General features: G+C 39.0%; 2 protein-coding genes across 14 annotated transcripts in view; one reads left to right on the top strand and one right to left on the bottom strand.

Annotated features, from left to right (window-relative positions):
- Positions 1-7,797, top strand: part of rimbp2b (RIMS binding protein 2b) — a 94,906-nt gene extending 87,109 nt beyond the window's left edge. For 5 of the 13 annotated variants that reach the window (XM_028033874.1, XM_028033878.1, XM_028033884.1 and 2 more), the window contains 6 exons: positions 159-221; positions 807-910; positions 1,350-1,376; positions 1,915-1,986; positions 3,428-3,562; positions 6,138-7,797. In XM_028033874.1, coding sequence (XP_027889675.1) covers positions 159-221; positions 807-910; positions 1,350-1,376; positions 1,915-1,986; positions 3,428-3,562; positions 6,138-6,335 — 599 coding nt within the window. In that variant the 3' untranslated portion in view covers positions 6,336-7,797. Of the gene's footprint in view, positions 1-158; positions 222-806; positions 911-1,349; positions 1,377-1,914; positions 1,987-3,427; positions 3,563-4,445; positions 4,812-6,137 lie in introns of those variants that run through there. The other 8 variants (XM_028033885.1, XM_028033877.1, XM_028033887.1 and 5 more) reach the window with 6 other exon arrangements.
- Positions 7,798-8,236: 439 nt separating this feature from the next.
- Positions 8,237-16,192, bottom strand: piwil1 (piwi-like RNA-mediated gene silencing 1). The gene is made up of 21 exons (XM_028033888.1): positions 16,065-16,192; positions 15,537-15,847; positions 14,483-14,585; positions 14,084-14,212; positions 13,758-13,972; positions 13,408-13,529; positions 13,247-13,327; positions 12,777-12,974; positions 12,546-12,654; positions 12,225-12,351; positions 11,830-11,947; positions 11,511-11,625; positions 11,243-11,430; positions 10,991-11,063; positions 10,387-10,587; positions 10,076-10,179; positions 9,847-9,917; positions 9,591-9,744; positions 9,234-9,359; positions 9,009-9,156; positions 8,237-8,575 (listed from the first exon to the last, which is right to left on the bottom strand). Exons 2-21 carry the CDS (start codon positions 15,603-15,605, stop codon positions 8,459-8,461), a joined length of 2,568 nt encoding a protein of 855 aa, XP_027889689.1. The 5' UTR covers positions 15,606-15,847; positions 16,065-16,192; the 3' UTR covers positions 8,237-8,458.
- Positions 16,193-17,321: the final 1,129 nt, after the last annotated feature.

Raw genomic sequence — 17,321 nt, 5'->3', positions numbered from 1 at the left:
TTTTTCTTTTCTGCCCGTGCTTTTTCCACCCCCCCTCCTATGCTCCGCTGCTATCTGGCCGACTCGACGCTGCTGCTAGCTTGCCTTTTACCGACCGACCTGCCTTTTATTTCCTCTGTTGTTCCAACCTAAATATGATTTTCTTCTTTCCTGTGAAGTGAACTGCGACCGTTTTAAAGATGGACGTTCAATAAATCGCAGGTCCAGAAAGTCCAAAAGAGGTTTGTGTGCACTGAGACACTCCTCTGCCTCTTCTGTGCTGTTTTCCCCTCTCCTTTTCATTTCCCAAACCATTAAATTCCTCCTATACTGGCTGCTTTAAGCTGTTGCTGACTAATACTTTGTCACAGTACACAACCGGATCATGTGATGTTGTTTCCTTTAATATAGTTTGCTTCTTTTTGTATATAAAAAAGCATACATTTTCTCTTTAAAGTTTTGTTTTTGGCCTGGTTCAAACACCTTTGTTGCTTCCATTTATTAAAACTTTTTGCAGTTAACAGAACTTAATATGTTTTATGTCAAAAATGTATATATTTTTAACAGCTTAAAAGTATTTAAAAAATCATATATAATTCAAGAGGGCTAGCATATCCTTCGTTTGGCGGGTATATCATAAATAGCAGGACAAAATATATTACATTATTTAACAACATGATCTATTTTCTTAGAAGCAAATTGTAAAGAAACGAGGGGGAGGCAGCTCAGCGATGATTCAGTGTACACATTTGTTATACCAGAGTGGGAGAAGCTTCAACGTTCCTAAAACCAAAACCTTTACATTTTCTCACTCTTGTTCTTCACAGAAAGAAACCGACGGAGCGGCCGTCAGTATCCAATGTCAACGCGGAGGATGGTGGCCCTGTACGACTACGACCCCCGAGAGAGCTCCCCGAACGTTGACGTCGAGGTAGCGATCTCTAGAAAATCACAACTTTTTAAAAAACTTTTCCTATTCGAAATAATAAAGCAGGGGGAACAAAAATGCCCAGGAAATGAGAAAATTCTATTTTATTTGCATGTTTTAGTTTACAACTTCAAGAAAACAGCAAATATGTTAAATAATAATATTATGTCTGTGTTTCTTTGTTGGGCTTCTTTGCATATAAAAGCAGATAAATGTAACCGTGTTCCTCCCTGGCTGATGATAAGTGGCTACGTTGTTAGATGTGTTTTCTGACAGAGCGTACAGAGATGTGTAGCTGTAGGTACGTTCACAGCTGACAGAGGCGTTAACCTCTGTAGTTGTACTTTGGGTATTGAAAATACTTTCCCATGCTGTTTCATTTGGCCCCTCCCTCTTGGTTTCACTCACTCTCACCTTTCTATTGGCACTGCCACCGACTCAGTATGAAGGCAGCAGACTGAATGAGGAGGTGAGTGAGGGTTGATGAGGGTACGCTACCGTCTACTGTGTGTGTGTGCGTGTGTGTGTTTCCTCCCTTGATTTTTGAACTGCAAAGGAAGAGGTAGGCGTCGTATGACAGGCCACGGCCCTTTTGTCCTTGGTGATCATAATTACCACTCCCTTTCCCCCATGCATCTCCCTCTCCTTCAGTTTGCTCTTTTGTGTCGATCTTTCTCTTATTTACTTTATCTGAGACGTGTTTGGTCTGTGTGGTCCCGTCGGCCAGGTCCGACAAAGCGTGTTTGCGATCCTGTCTTCCAGTTCCAACATCTGATGCATTTGCAGACGTGCAGTGGTCCATTCACTGAGGCTGAATTGACAAACTTTAAGATGCATCACATTGATTTGGAGAAGGAAGCACAACATTTCAAACTCATCGAACCCCAGTAGACTTGGTGTTTCTCTGAACGTCTTAGAAAAAAAAACAAAAAAACGGAGTCTGCTGTTAGCAGCAGTGTGAGGAGCAAAGGTCGACTCTATCTCAAAGTTTCTTCTTTTTTCGACAGGCTGAGCTGACTTTCTGTGCCGGCGATGTAATCACAGTTTTTGGTGAAATAGATGAAGATGGTTTTTATTATGTAAGTACTTCATAATTGTATCGCCTTGCTGTCAAAAAAAACAACACACACACAAATTGATGTCTTTAAAATGTTCTTCTAGGCTGCTGGAGTTTTTTGATATTTATTGAACAAAAACTGAAACATTCTTCACTAAGAGTCAGTGTCTTGGTGAAAAGACTGCTCTCGAGTCGCCCCGGTGACCGCTGTGATGTGTAGCTGTAGGTTGTTTTGATATAAAACTAATCCAATAATTGATCAATCAATTCTGAAGGATAATTCATTTAGCTGCTGTCTACCGAGACATTTAAACAAGTGAAGGCCTTTTGCATATTTATTTTTAATTCATATCTTTTACATTAATGAAGCCATTTCACCTAATAAATCACATTAAGATCAATTTCCAAACGATCTAACTGAATGAGAGGAAACCAATAGAGGTAGCGCAAAGATTCAAAAAATTCAAAGCAATGTTTTGTGAAAAATAGATACACTATCAAAGTATTGTCTATTCACTGTCTAATTAAGATGGTAAATAGTTTTGACTAAATGTAGAAACTCAAAGTCTTTTAGCACCAGAAAACCATCTAGAGGAGACGGAGCAGAACACCTCACTGTGGTCTGGATGTTTTTAACCTCACATCTTAGAGGACCAGACTGAATCTCCTGAAGACCTGATCAGGTGACTTATGAAAATATGTGCATATGTTGCATTAAAGTGAGAATAAGATTTTATATTTTTTTTAAAGCCACATTGTTAAACTCATAAGGAATCTATGAATGGGAACAATCCACACCTGCAAGTAAAATACGATCTCCTGCCTAGAGAAACGTTCACGTTCAAAGATGCAAGCCTGGAATCTCTCTGCTGACTAAAACTGACAGGCTTACCATTCACAGTCATGGAAAAATACCCATTTTATTAGAAAGCAACATAATGTCACTCAAAGATGAACTTTGGACTCTTTTCCTCATTCCGTGAATCCAGTTTAGAGGTGATTAAGTCATTTCACGTGTTAAAACCAACAGTCTATATTTCCAAAGGTTTACATGAGTAAAATCTGTAGTCCAGAGAAAGTCGTTATATAATTTATAGAATGTGCAAAAAAGTTATAATTTTGGGTTTGTTTGTCCCCCCCCCCTTATGGTTCATGACACGAAAAACATGCTCCATCGTTTGCAACACTGTTTATTTTATTTTATGTCTGCTGTTAAAGGAAAACATTTTGTTTGTTTTGAGTCTTTGCTATTTCTTTTACTACAGAGCAAAACGACTGACAATGCGATCGCTCTGATTCCATTTTTTTTTTTTTTACATGAATTTTTTACGACGCAAATCCGCATCAGTTTCCCATCTGGCCTTTTAAGCTCTCTTTAAGTCACTGCATCAGAAATGCGCAAACGGTCGCGGTGGCTGGCGTTTTGGGCGGCTGGCGTCTAACCGCTGCTGTGTGCTCCGCAGGGCGAGCTCAATGGACACAAGGGGCTTGTTCCTTCCAACTTTCTAGAAGAAGTGCCTGATGATGTAGACGTTTTTCTCACTGACTCCCCATCTCGGTATCCCCAGGACACTCCGGCGAGGATAAAGACCAAAAGGGTACATGCTCCTTCGCAGTACTAGCCCTCTGTCATCCATTTGCTCTTTTCTGTTCCCTCTATCTCCTTCAGTTCCGTGTCTGTGAGTGTGTGTCTCTCATTGGTTAAAAGGGATTTCTCACTTCAGCGCATTATACTGTAAATAAATAGATGTTTAAAATCTATGAGGAAAAAAAACAACAACTAAAGAGTAAACTTACAGAGGTACTTTTATTTTTCATTTTTTACTACTGTGAAAGGGTGTGCATTGTATGACCAATGGAAATACTGTATTCATAAAGCATTCTCAGAGAGAGTGAGCCGAACAGACACACACTCCTCCTGTGACTTTTTACCCGTCTCGGAAAACAACAACAGTTAACACTATTTTGCAGACGCCCGTGTAACATTCTAACAGATGCTTTATGAATATATTCTGTGTTTGACCTGATTGATTTCTATTAGAGTAAATAGTTTTGTTGTACTGAAAGATGATCTATGTAGTCTGTAGCTCAGCATGGTATAATAGTCCAGATGCATGACCCCTCGAACATTTTATATAAAAAAAAGACTTCAACTCTAGCATAGTACAACTTTTTGTATCTACTCCTGAATGCCTTGTTTTGTAAATTGCTTTCTTGTAAAGTAGCGAGCAAAGGTCACTTAGCCTATGTTACCAAACAAGAGAATCATTTCAGATGTGATTATTTACTAAATGTAAATTTGTGACGTTGATTTCTTTGTGTTTAACAAAACGATGCAACTGTTCGAATATTTATAGGTGTCATTAGATATTTCTTTCCACATGTTGTACTTTGCCATTTTCGTAGTGCTAACTATTGAAATGCCATCACCATATATACTTTTGTTTTTTATTTCTTTTCTTCACCTGCTTGGCAAAACAGAAGAAGAGTGTTCATTTCACACCTTAACGGCTCTGTTTCCGTCACGTAAGTGAGCAACTGAGGATACCAAGGTCACGCTCTCCTCATCTAATGCAGATGACCGGGGTATGCTTAGCTCCTGGTACGGACCACGTGCGGCCTTCATTCTTTTTGGACTTGTACCGTGTCTAGATGGTTCGGCAGATATCTTCGCTTCACCAAAAAAACAAAAAAAAAAACAAAGCAAATAAAAAAATAGCTTTTTTTCTTACACGGACACACTTACCCTAAGCCAACGCGTTAGACAAGGAGTGTGGTATCTTCAGTTGTTTCTCTGAGTGTTGTACATTACAATGTCCGTCTCCTGCAAAAAAAAAAAAAAAAAAAGTCTCCTGCTGTAACTCATGATATGCTGAAAGGCCATTCTTCCACAATTGCACTGTAAACAATGACAAAAAAAAAGAAAAGAAAATGTTGCGATTACAAGAACAGCAAATAATTCGACTTCTAACAGTGCAGTAAGGTAGAATACAAGACCTAAATAAAACCTATCCTGATAAAATCAAACATTTTATTTTTTTGTGGAAGCAAACATCTAGAAACATCTAAAAACAAACAGTTTTTCTCTGATTTACTTGAAATGCACATTTATGTTCAAGGTGGAAGGCCTTTCTGTTTTCGGCTAAAGTATATTCTTGTCAGTAGGAAATTACACACACTCCATAGCTCAAATTCTGCAAAATCGTAAACCGACTGCGGTGAAGTGAGCTTCTGCTTCAGAGATGTCAATATGTAGCGCAATAAATCTCGACTAACTTGCTTTTAGCATCTGAACCCGCTTGTAATTTTTTATATAGATAGTGTGGGTTTTCAGTGAGTAACTTCAATTGTGTGATGTGGCAAATACAAAATAAAGAATACATATCTACGCAAGGAAAGGTAATGATTATGAAATAAGAAAAGAATTCTGGAAATTGTGTAGATTTACGTTTTTCTTTTTCTTCAGAATTTCCGTAGTTTTGCAGAAAATGATTTATGAAAAAAAAACTGACATTAAAGTGAAGCTGCTGTTGCTGAGGAATGACACTGTATGTTAAAATACCTTTTTCTGGAAAAAAGGCGTCTAATCAACAGAACCACCTGAATAGAAGACACTGCGTCACACAGGTCAGAGACTCAGTGTTAAGTTTCATTTATTTATATTTACTGCACTGCAAATTGGAGTTCGCCTCGACAAACGTCTCCTCTTCTGAAGTGCAATTGAAAAGAGCCTTTTAGCTCATGATTACAGAACAGTAATGGTGACTAGTTGTATCTTTGTATCTCAGTTGCACCAGTATATATTTATATTTAAGAGGCAAGAAAGTGAATGTGATATCAATATGCCCCAAAATGTAAATCTGTTTGTTCTTTCATAGTCTTTCTTTTTTTGAGAAAATCTCACCTTTATTTGAACGTTGGTTAACTCCATCCTTAAATTGTGATGTGTTTCTATAGCGACATCAACAATAAATTTCACCTGGCAGAGGGAGTGGGAGGGAGGGGGATGTTTATCCAAGTGCACAGCATCCAGGGAGGTAGACTTAAGAGCTGTATGGTGGCCCTGCAGAGACAGAAAGGACTTAAGAGAAGGCGGGGGAGTAGTGACTGTGGTGTGAGAGAGACGGTTGGCCTTTTAACACCCTCAACTGTCCCTTACGGGTCTTCCATTAGGTTCCTTTGGACAAATCGGGTCCGCACAGAAGAGCACCCTCTCCCACAGTGCGTCCACACATCCTCGACTCTGGCCCCGCCACCGTGGGGCCCGGCAGTCCCTTCAGGGCCCCTATGGACGTATGCTCCTCCAAAAAGAAAAGGGGACAGCTCTCCAAAGGGAAGAAACAATTTCAAAGACTTGGCGCTGTAAGATAAATTTTGGAAATAGAGGCATCCACTTATATTGTAAAAAAATAATAATAAAAAAAAATACCGGTGCACAGGTGGCATTTGCGAGCTTAGCAAATGTTTTATTATTTTACATCTGTTGTATATTAGACTCTTTGTATTTTGTTATGGGTTTAAACTCCATATTTTCAATACTGCATTTCATATTATCGGCCCATGACCTCAAAGTGTTGGAAGACATATTGTGCAGTGCTGCGTACCTCCACGTTGCCGGCTGGTTGCCAGGACAGAGCCCTGAGCGTTCTGCACATGCTCAAAGCCCTGCATTTTATAAAAATAAAATAAAAGAAAAAAACAAAGAAAAAAAGTCACACAGGTCAGAGTTGTGTGTCTGCATTCAGAAAGCAGAATGTTCACAAACAAACAAACAAAAAAACGAGGGCTAAATTACAGCTTGGAGTTCTTATTTAATCAAATGCAACACGTGGAGCGTGTGGATTGGAGCTGGAAGAGAGCAGCCAGTTGAAACGGGAGCTTTACGTGCTTTTTACTTTCAGCACATTCCCTCCTGACTCCCCCTTCAGAGCACACGCAAAAAGGTGTCGGGCTCGTTGTTAAAAGTTGGGGCGCGCAGCATACGGACAAATCAGCAGAAAAACAAAGCAAAAAAGTCTCTCTTCTGCTCCATTTCAACAGCTGTGGCAGTGGCATGCCTCTCCTCCCCCACAGACTTGGAAAACAAGCACATTCTGTATCTACTACAGGGTCTCTGCAGTAAATACTTGTTGATCAAACCTCCATGTATTTGCCTTATAATCGCACAATGGTTAGTGATATGTCGAGCAGATGCTATTCCTAACTGGATATGCAGGGTGAGTCCTGTTTTCTACAGAGCTGCCAGACTCCCATGTCGTCGTTTAAAATCAAATAAAATCCTCCCTTCATAGCAAATTCTAGACTGATTAAAGAGTGAAGTTGTGCCACCATATTGATGCAGTGCAAAATAATAGGATTAGTTTGACAAACAAACCCTTAGGATTGATTTTTTTTTTTTACATTAGCACTAACATCATTGTGCAGCAGCTGATTTCCTGCATGCAACCGTTGAACTGTAGGTTTTAGTTACTTAACAGCAGTAAACTATGAGACACAAGGCTACCTCTATGCTGCCCTTCCCATCTCTCCAACTGTGTTCTTACACACCAGTCTGTCAGTGATGCCTGTTGTACGTCTCAAATTCCATTGCTGCAGGATACAAGTACTGTATGTCAATATATATTCAGATATCTACACCTTAATGTAGTGAATGTACAAAGAATTGAAAGCCAATGTATTATCCGAGCTGCCCAAACAGGATTGTGCAGACGTCCGACTTTGTGCATGAGCTGATCAGTCCGTCTCCTCGTGCCGTTTTTCCCCATTTCATCCTCCAGCACATTTAAAGTTGAGCCTGTTTTCTATATACAAGAGTTAAACTGCCAAAAAAAAATTAAGAATGTATGTAAAACATTCTAACTTTCTTACAATTTTCGGCCAAGCAGCCATGATAATCTGCAGCAAACTTATCATACGTTCCTCTTTATGGACCATGTCCACAGACATTGCTTTTATTTGAGTGACTGCAACTCTTTTTGTACTTTGTCCATTTGTAAAATTGTTTTTAAATGTTTATACTTGATTTTCAAACTGCCTTTTTTGTACATTTAAATTTCTAATCAGACAGTGCAAGCTTTCCCCATGGTGTCTTTAAGAGCATATTATGTCTGCAATCGTGTGCTAGCTTTCTGAGAAGAAATTATCAGCCTATACTGATGGTTACAAATTATTGTGTGGGTGTGCATGTGCAATCTTTTTTAAAAATAAATAAATTTAATATTTTTAAATGCTTGTGTTTTGTCTTGAAATGACAGATTACGAACACCAAAGTGTCTGAACATTTATTAAGAACAACCAACGTAATTCTGAACTGTACTACTCTAACAGTTTTTCTCTTGACAGTTTTTTTTTCTTTTTAAACACAAAACAAACAAAACTGTGTAACTTAATTACACATAGTATGCAGGACCACATACAAACTGCTTTTTTCTAACAAAATCACACACTCTTATAGGAAACTTAAGTGGGTGACAAAAGAACAAAAAAACGATCCTTTAAAGATAGAAAAGGTAGTCGTCAAGCTTGACGCTGGGCTGCTTGTGAATGCTCTGCCCAACCAGGAAAGCCAGCTTATGGCCGTACTGGCAGGGAGCAGGAACACGGATGATTCCCTGAAGCACAAACGAGAGGGGAAAACAAACATGAGCTACAGTAACAAATCATTTCTGACATTTTAAAAACATTAATCATATGCAAGATTTAGCATGAGCTTCATTACATTATAGGTGTAAGAATGTATCATGTTTGGGCAGATTGTTTTAGCCATCATTAGCTGAACCTGGAATAAATGGATTCAGGTTTTATCCGACTTAAGATGTATAAAACCTGAGCCAGTTTTAGCCAATACCAGAGATCTGAATCAAAGCTTGAGACGGCAGGAACACCCAAATGTGTAATCTCTTTTAAAACTAACCTGAATGCCGTTTAGCCTTAACAGAGCAACTTGATTAGGCTGAGAAATTATTTCAACTATCAGGTGATTTCTCCAAAGAAATATCCACATATCATTTCTCCTGCTGAAAATCCATGTCTAAACCAGCCCACCTGCCAGTTGTAGTACAAGTGACAGAGCTTGTACGTGAGCCGCTGCATGTGGTCAGGCTTCAGTCCGCTGGTGTCGTAGACGACGTTGTAGTGAGTGGGTGAAACGCTTCCGGATCGGACAGACTGGCTCACAATGTAGAAGTCGTACCTGGTGGGGAGAAACGTACAGCTCGTTTTATTTTCCAACTACAGCATCAATACATGCCTAGAACAGTTAAAGCGTACCACTCTGGACGGGTGACCTCTGTGTCAATGACGGTGCCCGGTGGTGGGTTGGTGAACTTGTCGCCGATCATGGTGAAAAACCTGCTGCTGATGCGCTTCTTGACCACCACCACACTCAACTTGGGCCTACAATGAAGAGATGAAGCTCATTATAAACACAAAGAACACAGGCTAGGTTTTAATGTATGCAGTAAATGTTGCGCCGATAAACCAGATCTGTGAAATGCTCTTATACCATTCCCTACAAACTATGTAGGAACCATGATGCATTAGTTCAACAGAGGAAACCACTGTATAGTATTTCCAAATGAACAACGCATTAGCTTTTGAGAAAACTTTTTTAGCCAACAAACTTACTCATAGTTCTCCCCCAGGGACTTGATCGAGTCCATCATCTGAGCCACCTCGTAGTTGACGACACTTTGCAACTGGCCGTCTCCTACTCCATCCCGATACACAATGATGCGAGATGGCAGGCAGTTATTGAACTTCAGGTAGTCTTTCAGGGCACCTGGGTAAAAAAGGGCAGTCTTCTTTTAAATACACAACAGTTTTATAGAGTACAAATGAGTACGGTAGAAAGATGTTGAGCAGAAAAAAAATAGAACCTTACCAGTCAGGGCCATTTTCAGTCCATCCATTATTTCCTGACCTTTGTGCTGCAGGACACACTTTGAGTACCATCTTGGAGAAGAAAAACAAGAAAAATCCTACTAAATAACTGAATACAAAGATCAAGGCGTCTTTTAAACAACCAATTCAATGCCATAAAGTGCCAATGGTAACCCCAATTAAACTACGAGTATGATAAAGCTGGATCAGTCTCTGTTGCGGTTGCTAACCTGCTCATGGTCGGGTTGAGGCTTGCCACCAGAGCGCCGATAGACCGCTTCCCAGCAGACGTGTCATGGTAGCAGTCAATGCCCACAATCATCAGCTGTTTGAGCTGCATGAATCATTTTGGTCATTCAGTAAAATATTTAGATCAAATGTTAATGCTAATCTTAAACACAAAGCACTAAAACCACTAAACTACTTTTACCTAAAACTAGTAAACATTACAAATTAATAATGTTTCTGAAAGAAAAACCATAAACCTCATCAACATGAAGAAATCAAGAGGCAGGAAAGTCAAAAATGTTCCTGGACTTACAGGGATCTCCACACTCCACAGCTCTCCTCCCATTTTGCAGGCCATCTGCAGGGCGATCTTCGTTGCCACGGTCATGAGCGCCTGAGGTCGGCTGAGGGTGCGGGCCACCACACACTGGCTGGGAGTTGGATAGTCCACACAAAGGAACTTCTTAATGCTGTCGTACTTGTCCTTGTTGCTGTTGGGAAGTACAACCACCACCTAGAAATTATAATTACAAAAATGAAGTTAGAAAATGGAAAATAATTTAACTATTCTAGACAAAGATTTTAAAAAAAAAGAGTTAGAATGAAGATATTCACATTTTTAAATTTGTATCGATGCAAGTTTAATGGAGCAGTATTGTGCTGTATACTTGAGGCAAAAATGTTCACATTCAAATTATTTGCAGTTTACATAATGGCAAATTTTACAACACTTGACGGGTGGATTTAAAAAGTAAGTCAAATAAAAGAGTATTTAAGAATATAGGTTGTTGTTGTCTATAGTCATATAGCATATGCTCTGCATTCAGGCCCATTCAATTAATAGCAAATGTCTAAGATCCTGTAATTTTCTCTATGGGGATTAATAAAGTTATATCTTATCTTATTCCAGAACAAACCATTTGAGTCTGTGGTCCCACGTTGTGCTGCAGAGCTTTGAGGAGAGATAGCTGATTGTCTTCAAACTCAATTCTGTATAGGAAGAAAAACTAGGTTAAAAGAAATACGAAATTAAATGGTCTTACTTACCTTGCAACATTTTAATAGTTAAAAATCTAGTTAATTGACAGCTATTCCACAACATTTTAGAGGGAACAAAATGTGATGGATGGAAATCTGAAGTAGAAACATTTACAAAGGGTTGCGCTCACATTATAGGCCTTTGCATCCGGATGCCGATGGGCCCCGAGACTTTGTGCAGGGTTTGCAGGAGGGACTGCGCTTCATTGCTGTTTCGGCGGGAGTGGAACAAGAGCCAGTTGTCCAGTGGGGGAGCGCTTATCACAGGTATCCCACGCATCTCTCTGGACCAGTCAGCTGATTGGGGATTGTAATCATACTAGAGGACATAATAGCAATACATAAACTCAGGATGAATTCAATTGATTCTAAGGGCAAAGTTCTGGATTGGGAACACACGGATCTTGATCCTTGGAAAATCCTCTCTCCTCCAAGGACTCTGCCAGTCAGACTCAGAAGTTTCTCGTCAAAGCTGAGTCCCCATTTCGACATCTCTGACTGCGCATCAGCGTTCCTTAGAGGTAAAAGAAACTAAGTTTGAGAACATGTTTGCAGAATGGCTGACACAACATTTGTGGTTTTCAATTAAAATATTAACATACTGGTATAGAATTAAGGCAATTTTATGAAACAGCTTTAAAGTAATTTTTTTAAGGCTTGGAATTATTGCAATGTTTGATGAGGTCATGAAGCATTTAAGCTGACTACTTCCACCTACTTGTGAATGCTTGTTATAAATCTGTTGAGCTGTCTCTCCCTCTGGTCTGGGCTCAGTCTGGTGTGCGTGCTCAACTCCTTCATTATGGTAAAGTCATTCCGCATCTTATCAGTCAACCCTGTCAAATATGATTCACTTTTTACATGTTCAACATTTTCAACAAGTTATGCATTACATCAGGGTTATTTTGACTAATCAAAATCATCGGCAGAATTTTCAGCAATTACTCAATTACCGGACATTATGCAGCACGGACAATAAAGACACTGAAATACATTTGTGCCAACAGTCAATGAAGCTTTATATAGTTGCAAATACATTTTCACTCCTGTCACAAATGAAACAATGCATCTTTCTAATGTTGCAGCTTAAAGGTGACTATGCAGCAGGTCCACCTGTGAGGTAGCACAGCTCTGGCACGAGCATAGCAGGGCCAGGAGGGGGCGCTCCAGCAGGGCCCATCTTCTTCACATGGCTAACCAGCAGCACCTGGTTCGTATCAATGATGTCCAGACCGTATTGCTACGGAAAGAAAAGATCCAGAGTGGAAAGGAAAAGAATCAGGCTGTTTTAAACTCACACAATTACTGTCAGAAAACGTTTCCTTTTGTGGGTGCGTCTTTAAATCAAAACCAGCGCATAAAACACTGTCTGGTGCCTACATTAGTCACTGCGCATGTGCACCAACCAAGAGCATTTTGTGTTTTAACACTTACGTTCTTGTAGTAGTTCTTAAAAGAGATTTCTGTGTCTCCTCTAGTGAAAGTGTTGTTGGGAGTGTGATCCCAGGCAATGTCATCAACCCTGTAGGTTTTGTTGTTGTACCTTCAAATAAAAAAAACATTATGTAGAAATCAGATCTGTATAAGATATTTATAATTATTCCAATAGAAGCCGCTCAAAGTTTCAAAACATGGAAACAACTACAAGGATGTGTCGGGTCTTACTTTGTGAGAATGATCTGACCAATAAGCTCCTTGGCACAGATGTCAGTGTAGCGTTCTCTTCCACACTGCTGCCTCAGGCTGATCATGAGGTCGAGCACCGTGTCACTACGAAGCACCTTGTGACTCACGTCGGTGCACATCATGATGGAGGACTCATAATTGAGGATGGTGGTGGAGTACCCCGGCCAAATTGTCAGTCTAAAAACAAAACAAAAAAGCCCTGGTGATCATAAATCTGAAAGAAACTTTAAAACAATTTTTTTCCTCCTTATTGGTTAATCGGCTTTTAGTTTCTATATACTTACTAGTTTCTTTAAACACGTATTAACTAAAAGACACAATTTTTCACTTAAGGACAAAACATTTGCTCTGCTCGTCAGTTGATTATATTGTGACTGATAAAAATTAATTTTGCTAATCTTGAAACATGTTGATTTTAAAAATCGCAAGCAAAAACACAACCAACATACCTGTGCTGTCGGATCTCATGTGGCTCATTGGGGTTGTAGTAGTTGCGTCCAATCTGCTGCATGTTCAGAACTCTCAGGATCCTGTGAAATTCAATGCAATAAATGAGACGACTACAAGTTCTCAATGAGGCTCCTGGTGTTGTTTTACCCCTCTGACCTACCGTCTGAAGATGAGGTTGTAAAACTGAATGCACACTGGTGATGTGGGTGGCAACTCGTTTGTCAAGGTGACGGTTATCAAAACCTTCTCCTTATTCCTTGTCTCACTATAGAGGACAGTCTCCTAAAAATTCAACAAATCATAAAAAGAAAAAGCTAAATAATCAAATAAACAGAAAGCTCATAAAAGTGCAAAAATAGCTATTTAATATTATTGTAAGAGCACATTCTTTTCCTATACATGACTGAAATCTGAAACAGTCTATTAGATGGTTTAAACTGGCTGACCCAGTTAAAACCATTAAAACATCTGGAGGAGGTGCTAGAGGAACTGAAGAGACTCATGCTGTACCTTGCTGTGCAGTCTGTGAGGCAGGAAGAGCAGAGCGCCATCGAAGTTCCGAGCTGTACCAAGGACCTCTGAGTGCTGGAAAAGGAGGGCTGATCTCAGGCGCCTAGACTCCATCGGGGGTTTGAAGTCCACATGGTACTGATACAGAATCCACTGAGGGCGAGACAGGATCCGGAAGAAGTTTGCAGTCAACTTGATGGCGGCACCGGATGTTCCTGTAGGAGTGTGCACACATATGACCTTTACGATGTTCCTCTCACAAACAAAAAAAAAAATATATATGTACATATATTTATATTGGTATATGTCTGTGGTAATGGACTGACCAGTCTTTGATTCCTTCACATGTTCCATCGCCTGTCTGGTGTATACTCCTATGTCATGAAAGTCCCGTCGGCGTCCACCTCGTTCTCCAAGCTTCACTTGCTGAAATCCAGTTGAGATCTGCAGAACAGCTTTAAACAGAATTTAAACTGTTAACAAAAACGGTGGGACAAAACTGAAAGTTAATACAGAGTACAGTGCAACCGGGAAGTATCCACATTTTATCAAAATATGGAAAAAGTGAAGATTCCCAGATGCACTGTAAATGTAGACTGAATTGTACAATAGCCATTGTTGGAGGGATTTGCAAACAAGTCCTATAAATGTGTCAAAAGTTAAGACTCCCATATGCTTTTTACATTTTAATCCCCTATTTCCAGCATCCACAAGCTTTATTTCACCTTCTCTGGCTATAGCTCCAGGAGCACCCTTCTGTCTGCCTCGGCCAACCAGCTCGCCCTCTGCTGGAGGGGGAGGTGATGGTGCCACCTCATGGGCCTGGGTCTGCAATAAAATTTCAAACGCGTTAAAATTCTGTTGAGGACTGGAATTGGAGACGCCTACTGTATTCACATACCTGTATACAATAAATAAAGAAAAATCAAGTAATTTGATTTGTGAAAATGTGCTTTAATAGCCAACAAGGTCTGGATTTCATCAAAAATAATTTCTATTTTAATTCCAGAATATGTAAACATGCTAATAAGATAATTGTTCAATTACAATATGCTACACAATCTAAGGAGCTAAGATTTTTTTAATATAAGCATTTTCAGTCACAACTTCTCGGGTACTAATGTGAATTTTAACTTTCTTAACTTTTATGCACAAATATATACAGTACAGATCAAAAGTTTGGACACACCTTTTAATTCAATGAGTTTCCTTTATTTTCATGACTATTGACATTGTAGATTCACACTGAAGGCATCAAAACTATGAATAACACATGTGGAAATATGCACTAAACAAAAAAGTGTAAAACAACTGAAAATAGCCCTTATATTCTAGTTTCTTCAAAGTAGCAACCTTTTGCTGTGATTACTGCTTTGCACACACTCTGCATTTTCTTGATGAGCTTCAAGAGGTCATCACCTGAAATGGTTTTCACTTCATAGGTCAACCTGCCCTGTCAGGTTAATAAGTGGGATTTTTTGCCTTATAAATAGTCATGAAAATAAAGAAAACCCATTGAATTAGAAAGGTACTGTATATGTATATATGTATATATATATATATAAAAAGTTAGTATGTTTTAATTTATTACAACCAAAATGGGAATATTTTTTACACATCCAAAGCCAAATGTTCATATTATGGACCATATTCTAAATAACATGTACAGTGTAAAACTCTCTCTCTCTTTTTTTTTTGTTAATAGAGTCCTTTTGAATGGGTCTCGACCAAAAGAAGGCAGCAGTGCAGCGTGTGTTTAGAAAATGAAGTGAAACTTGCCGCTCCGGGCGCCGCCGTCTCCTGACCGCGTGCTCTGCCTCTTGATCTTGCTCGTGCACGACCGGTCATTTTCGGTTACTCTGCAACGGCACAACTGCTAGAGGAAAACGGGGATTTCTTTCGCTTCTTCTTCTTTTTATTTTTTATTATTGTGGATGAGGAATTCCAAAAGCACACTAGCGAACAACTTGATGTACTTTAGTAACAAAAGCGCTCTGGTATGAGTAGCATACTACGGGGTTCTGAAAGGAGACGAAGGCCTCAGGGCTAACTTGCTGCTAGCTCGCCAGGTGCAAGCTAATTTTTGGAAACTGGAAAAAAAAATAAAAAAGATAAACATACATTACTGTATGTCATTTCAAATATATTTTTGTTTTAACAAATTTCTAGGCAAATTATAGAAAATTCACAAATTTTGATATATATATATATTTTTAAAACTCGGCAGCGAAGTTCGTTCAGAAAGCTATTTGGTCATTGTCAGTATGTTTTTTTGTTTGTCTGTTTTAATCTTTAAAGTTTACTTACTTTTTAAATAATTCTTCGCAAGCAGAAACGTTTCACTCAGATCCCATCCAGAATCGAAAAGACTAAACGTTGCTGCTAATTTGCTTTAGTACTCCAATGAAACATATATTAATACGCCTCTTGGATTTAATTTTCCTCCTTGTAATATGGCTTATAACTAAATATTGTGTCGTTAGTTATGTCTGTCTTTTAAAAACCATAACAGAGACTTTACACGAGGACTTATGAAGACATAAACACACGTAAAGTTTGGGAACTAGTTTTCCAGGCGGATTAGTCTTTTCAACATTTTGCAGTTCTCTGTGGGATTTTTAAGTAGTTGCTGTCGCTTTTATCGCCACTAGATGGAGACAAAGACAAGAAATAACTAACCGTCTATACTTAATTGTGGCCAAGGCACGCAAACTTAAACTAATAGATAGAGGTTCTGATGAAGCCCAGAACGCAAGCAAATGTTTGTGGCGGTACATAATTCACAAGAAAGTGACTTTAATACTTAGCAGCTAATTCATAATCTGTTTAGCTTTCTAAACGCATCTTAGTGACAATATATTTGTCAAAATGCCACTATATGGAAAAAAATAAATCAAGATTGCGTTTGGTATTAAAAAATCTTATTCGGGGCCATAAACTTCAAAGATGGAAGCGTGACCTAAGATTTTTTAGATTTGAACCAAGACCCAATTTTATTTTATTTTTTTTATTAGGAGAATTTATTTTATTTCAGAAAATGTTCAACACATAAAAAAGTTAACTTAAAATTTCTAAAGAAAGAGATGAAAAAAATAAAAATCATTTTATAAAGTCAGAAATTAATTTAAGGCTCTTCTTTCAAGATATGCCTCATCATGAGTTATTATTTCCTGAAAACCTTTCTACTCTGCTCTACATTCGACTATCTGAAAGAGAACGTGGCACCTCAGAGGGCATTTTGGGAGGATGTATGCAAGTCTTTCATGTCTGAGATCTAAGAGTGATTACATATTCAAACCTGAGGGACGATTCTAGGAGGACCTGCTTTTGTTACTGTTTACCTGCTGGAAGAAGACTGAGGGGAGATGAAGCAAAAAGGCATTGACTTGAATGTCATCAAGCCCGATTGTTGTGCAAAAGGAGGAAACATATATAGAGCTAAAGATGGGCAAAACATTTCCCATAGCACATTTTGGGAATGCAGCAGTTTGAGACATGATTCAACACATTGTGCCACCACAAATAACGCAGCCCTGTAAAAACTGATATAAAATAGGATGGGTG

This window comes from Xiphophorus couchianus, chromosome 12 (genome assembly GCF_001444195.1).
Source record: "Xiphophorus couchianus chromosome 12, X_couchianus-1.0, whole genome shotgun sequence".
Taxonomy (NCBI): Eukaryota; Metazoa; Chordata; class Actinopteri; order Cyprinodontiformes; family Poeciliidae; genus Xiphophorus; species Xiphophorus couchianus.
This window is presented reverse-complemented; position numbering and strand designations above follow the sequence as displayed.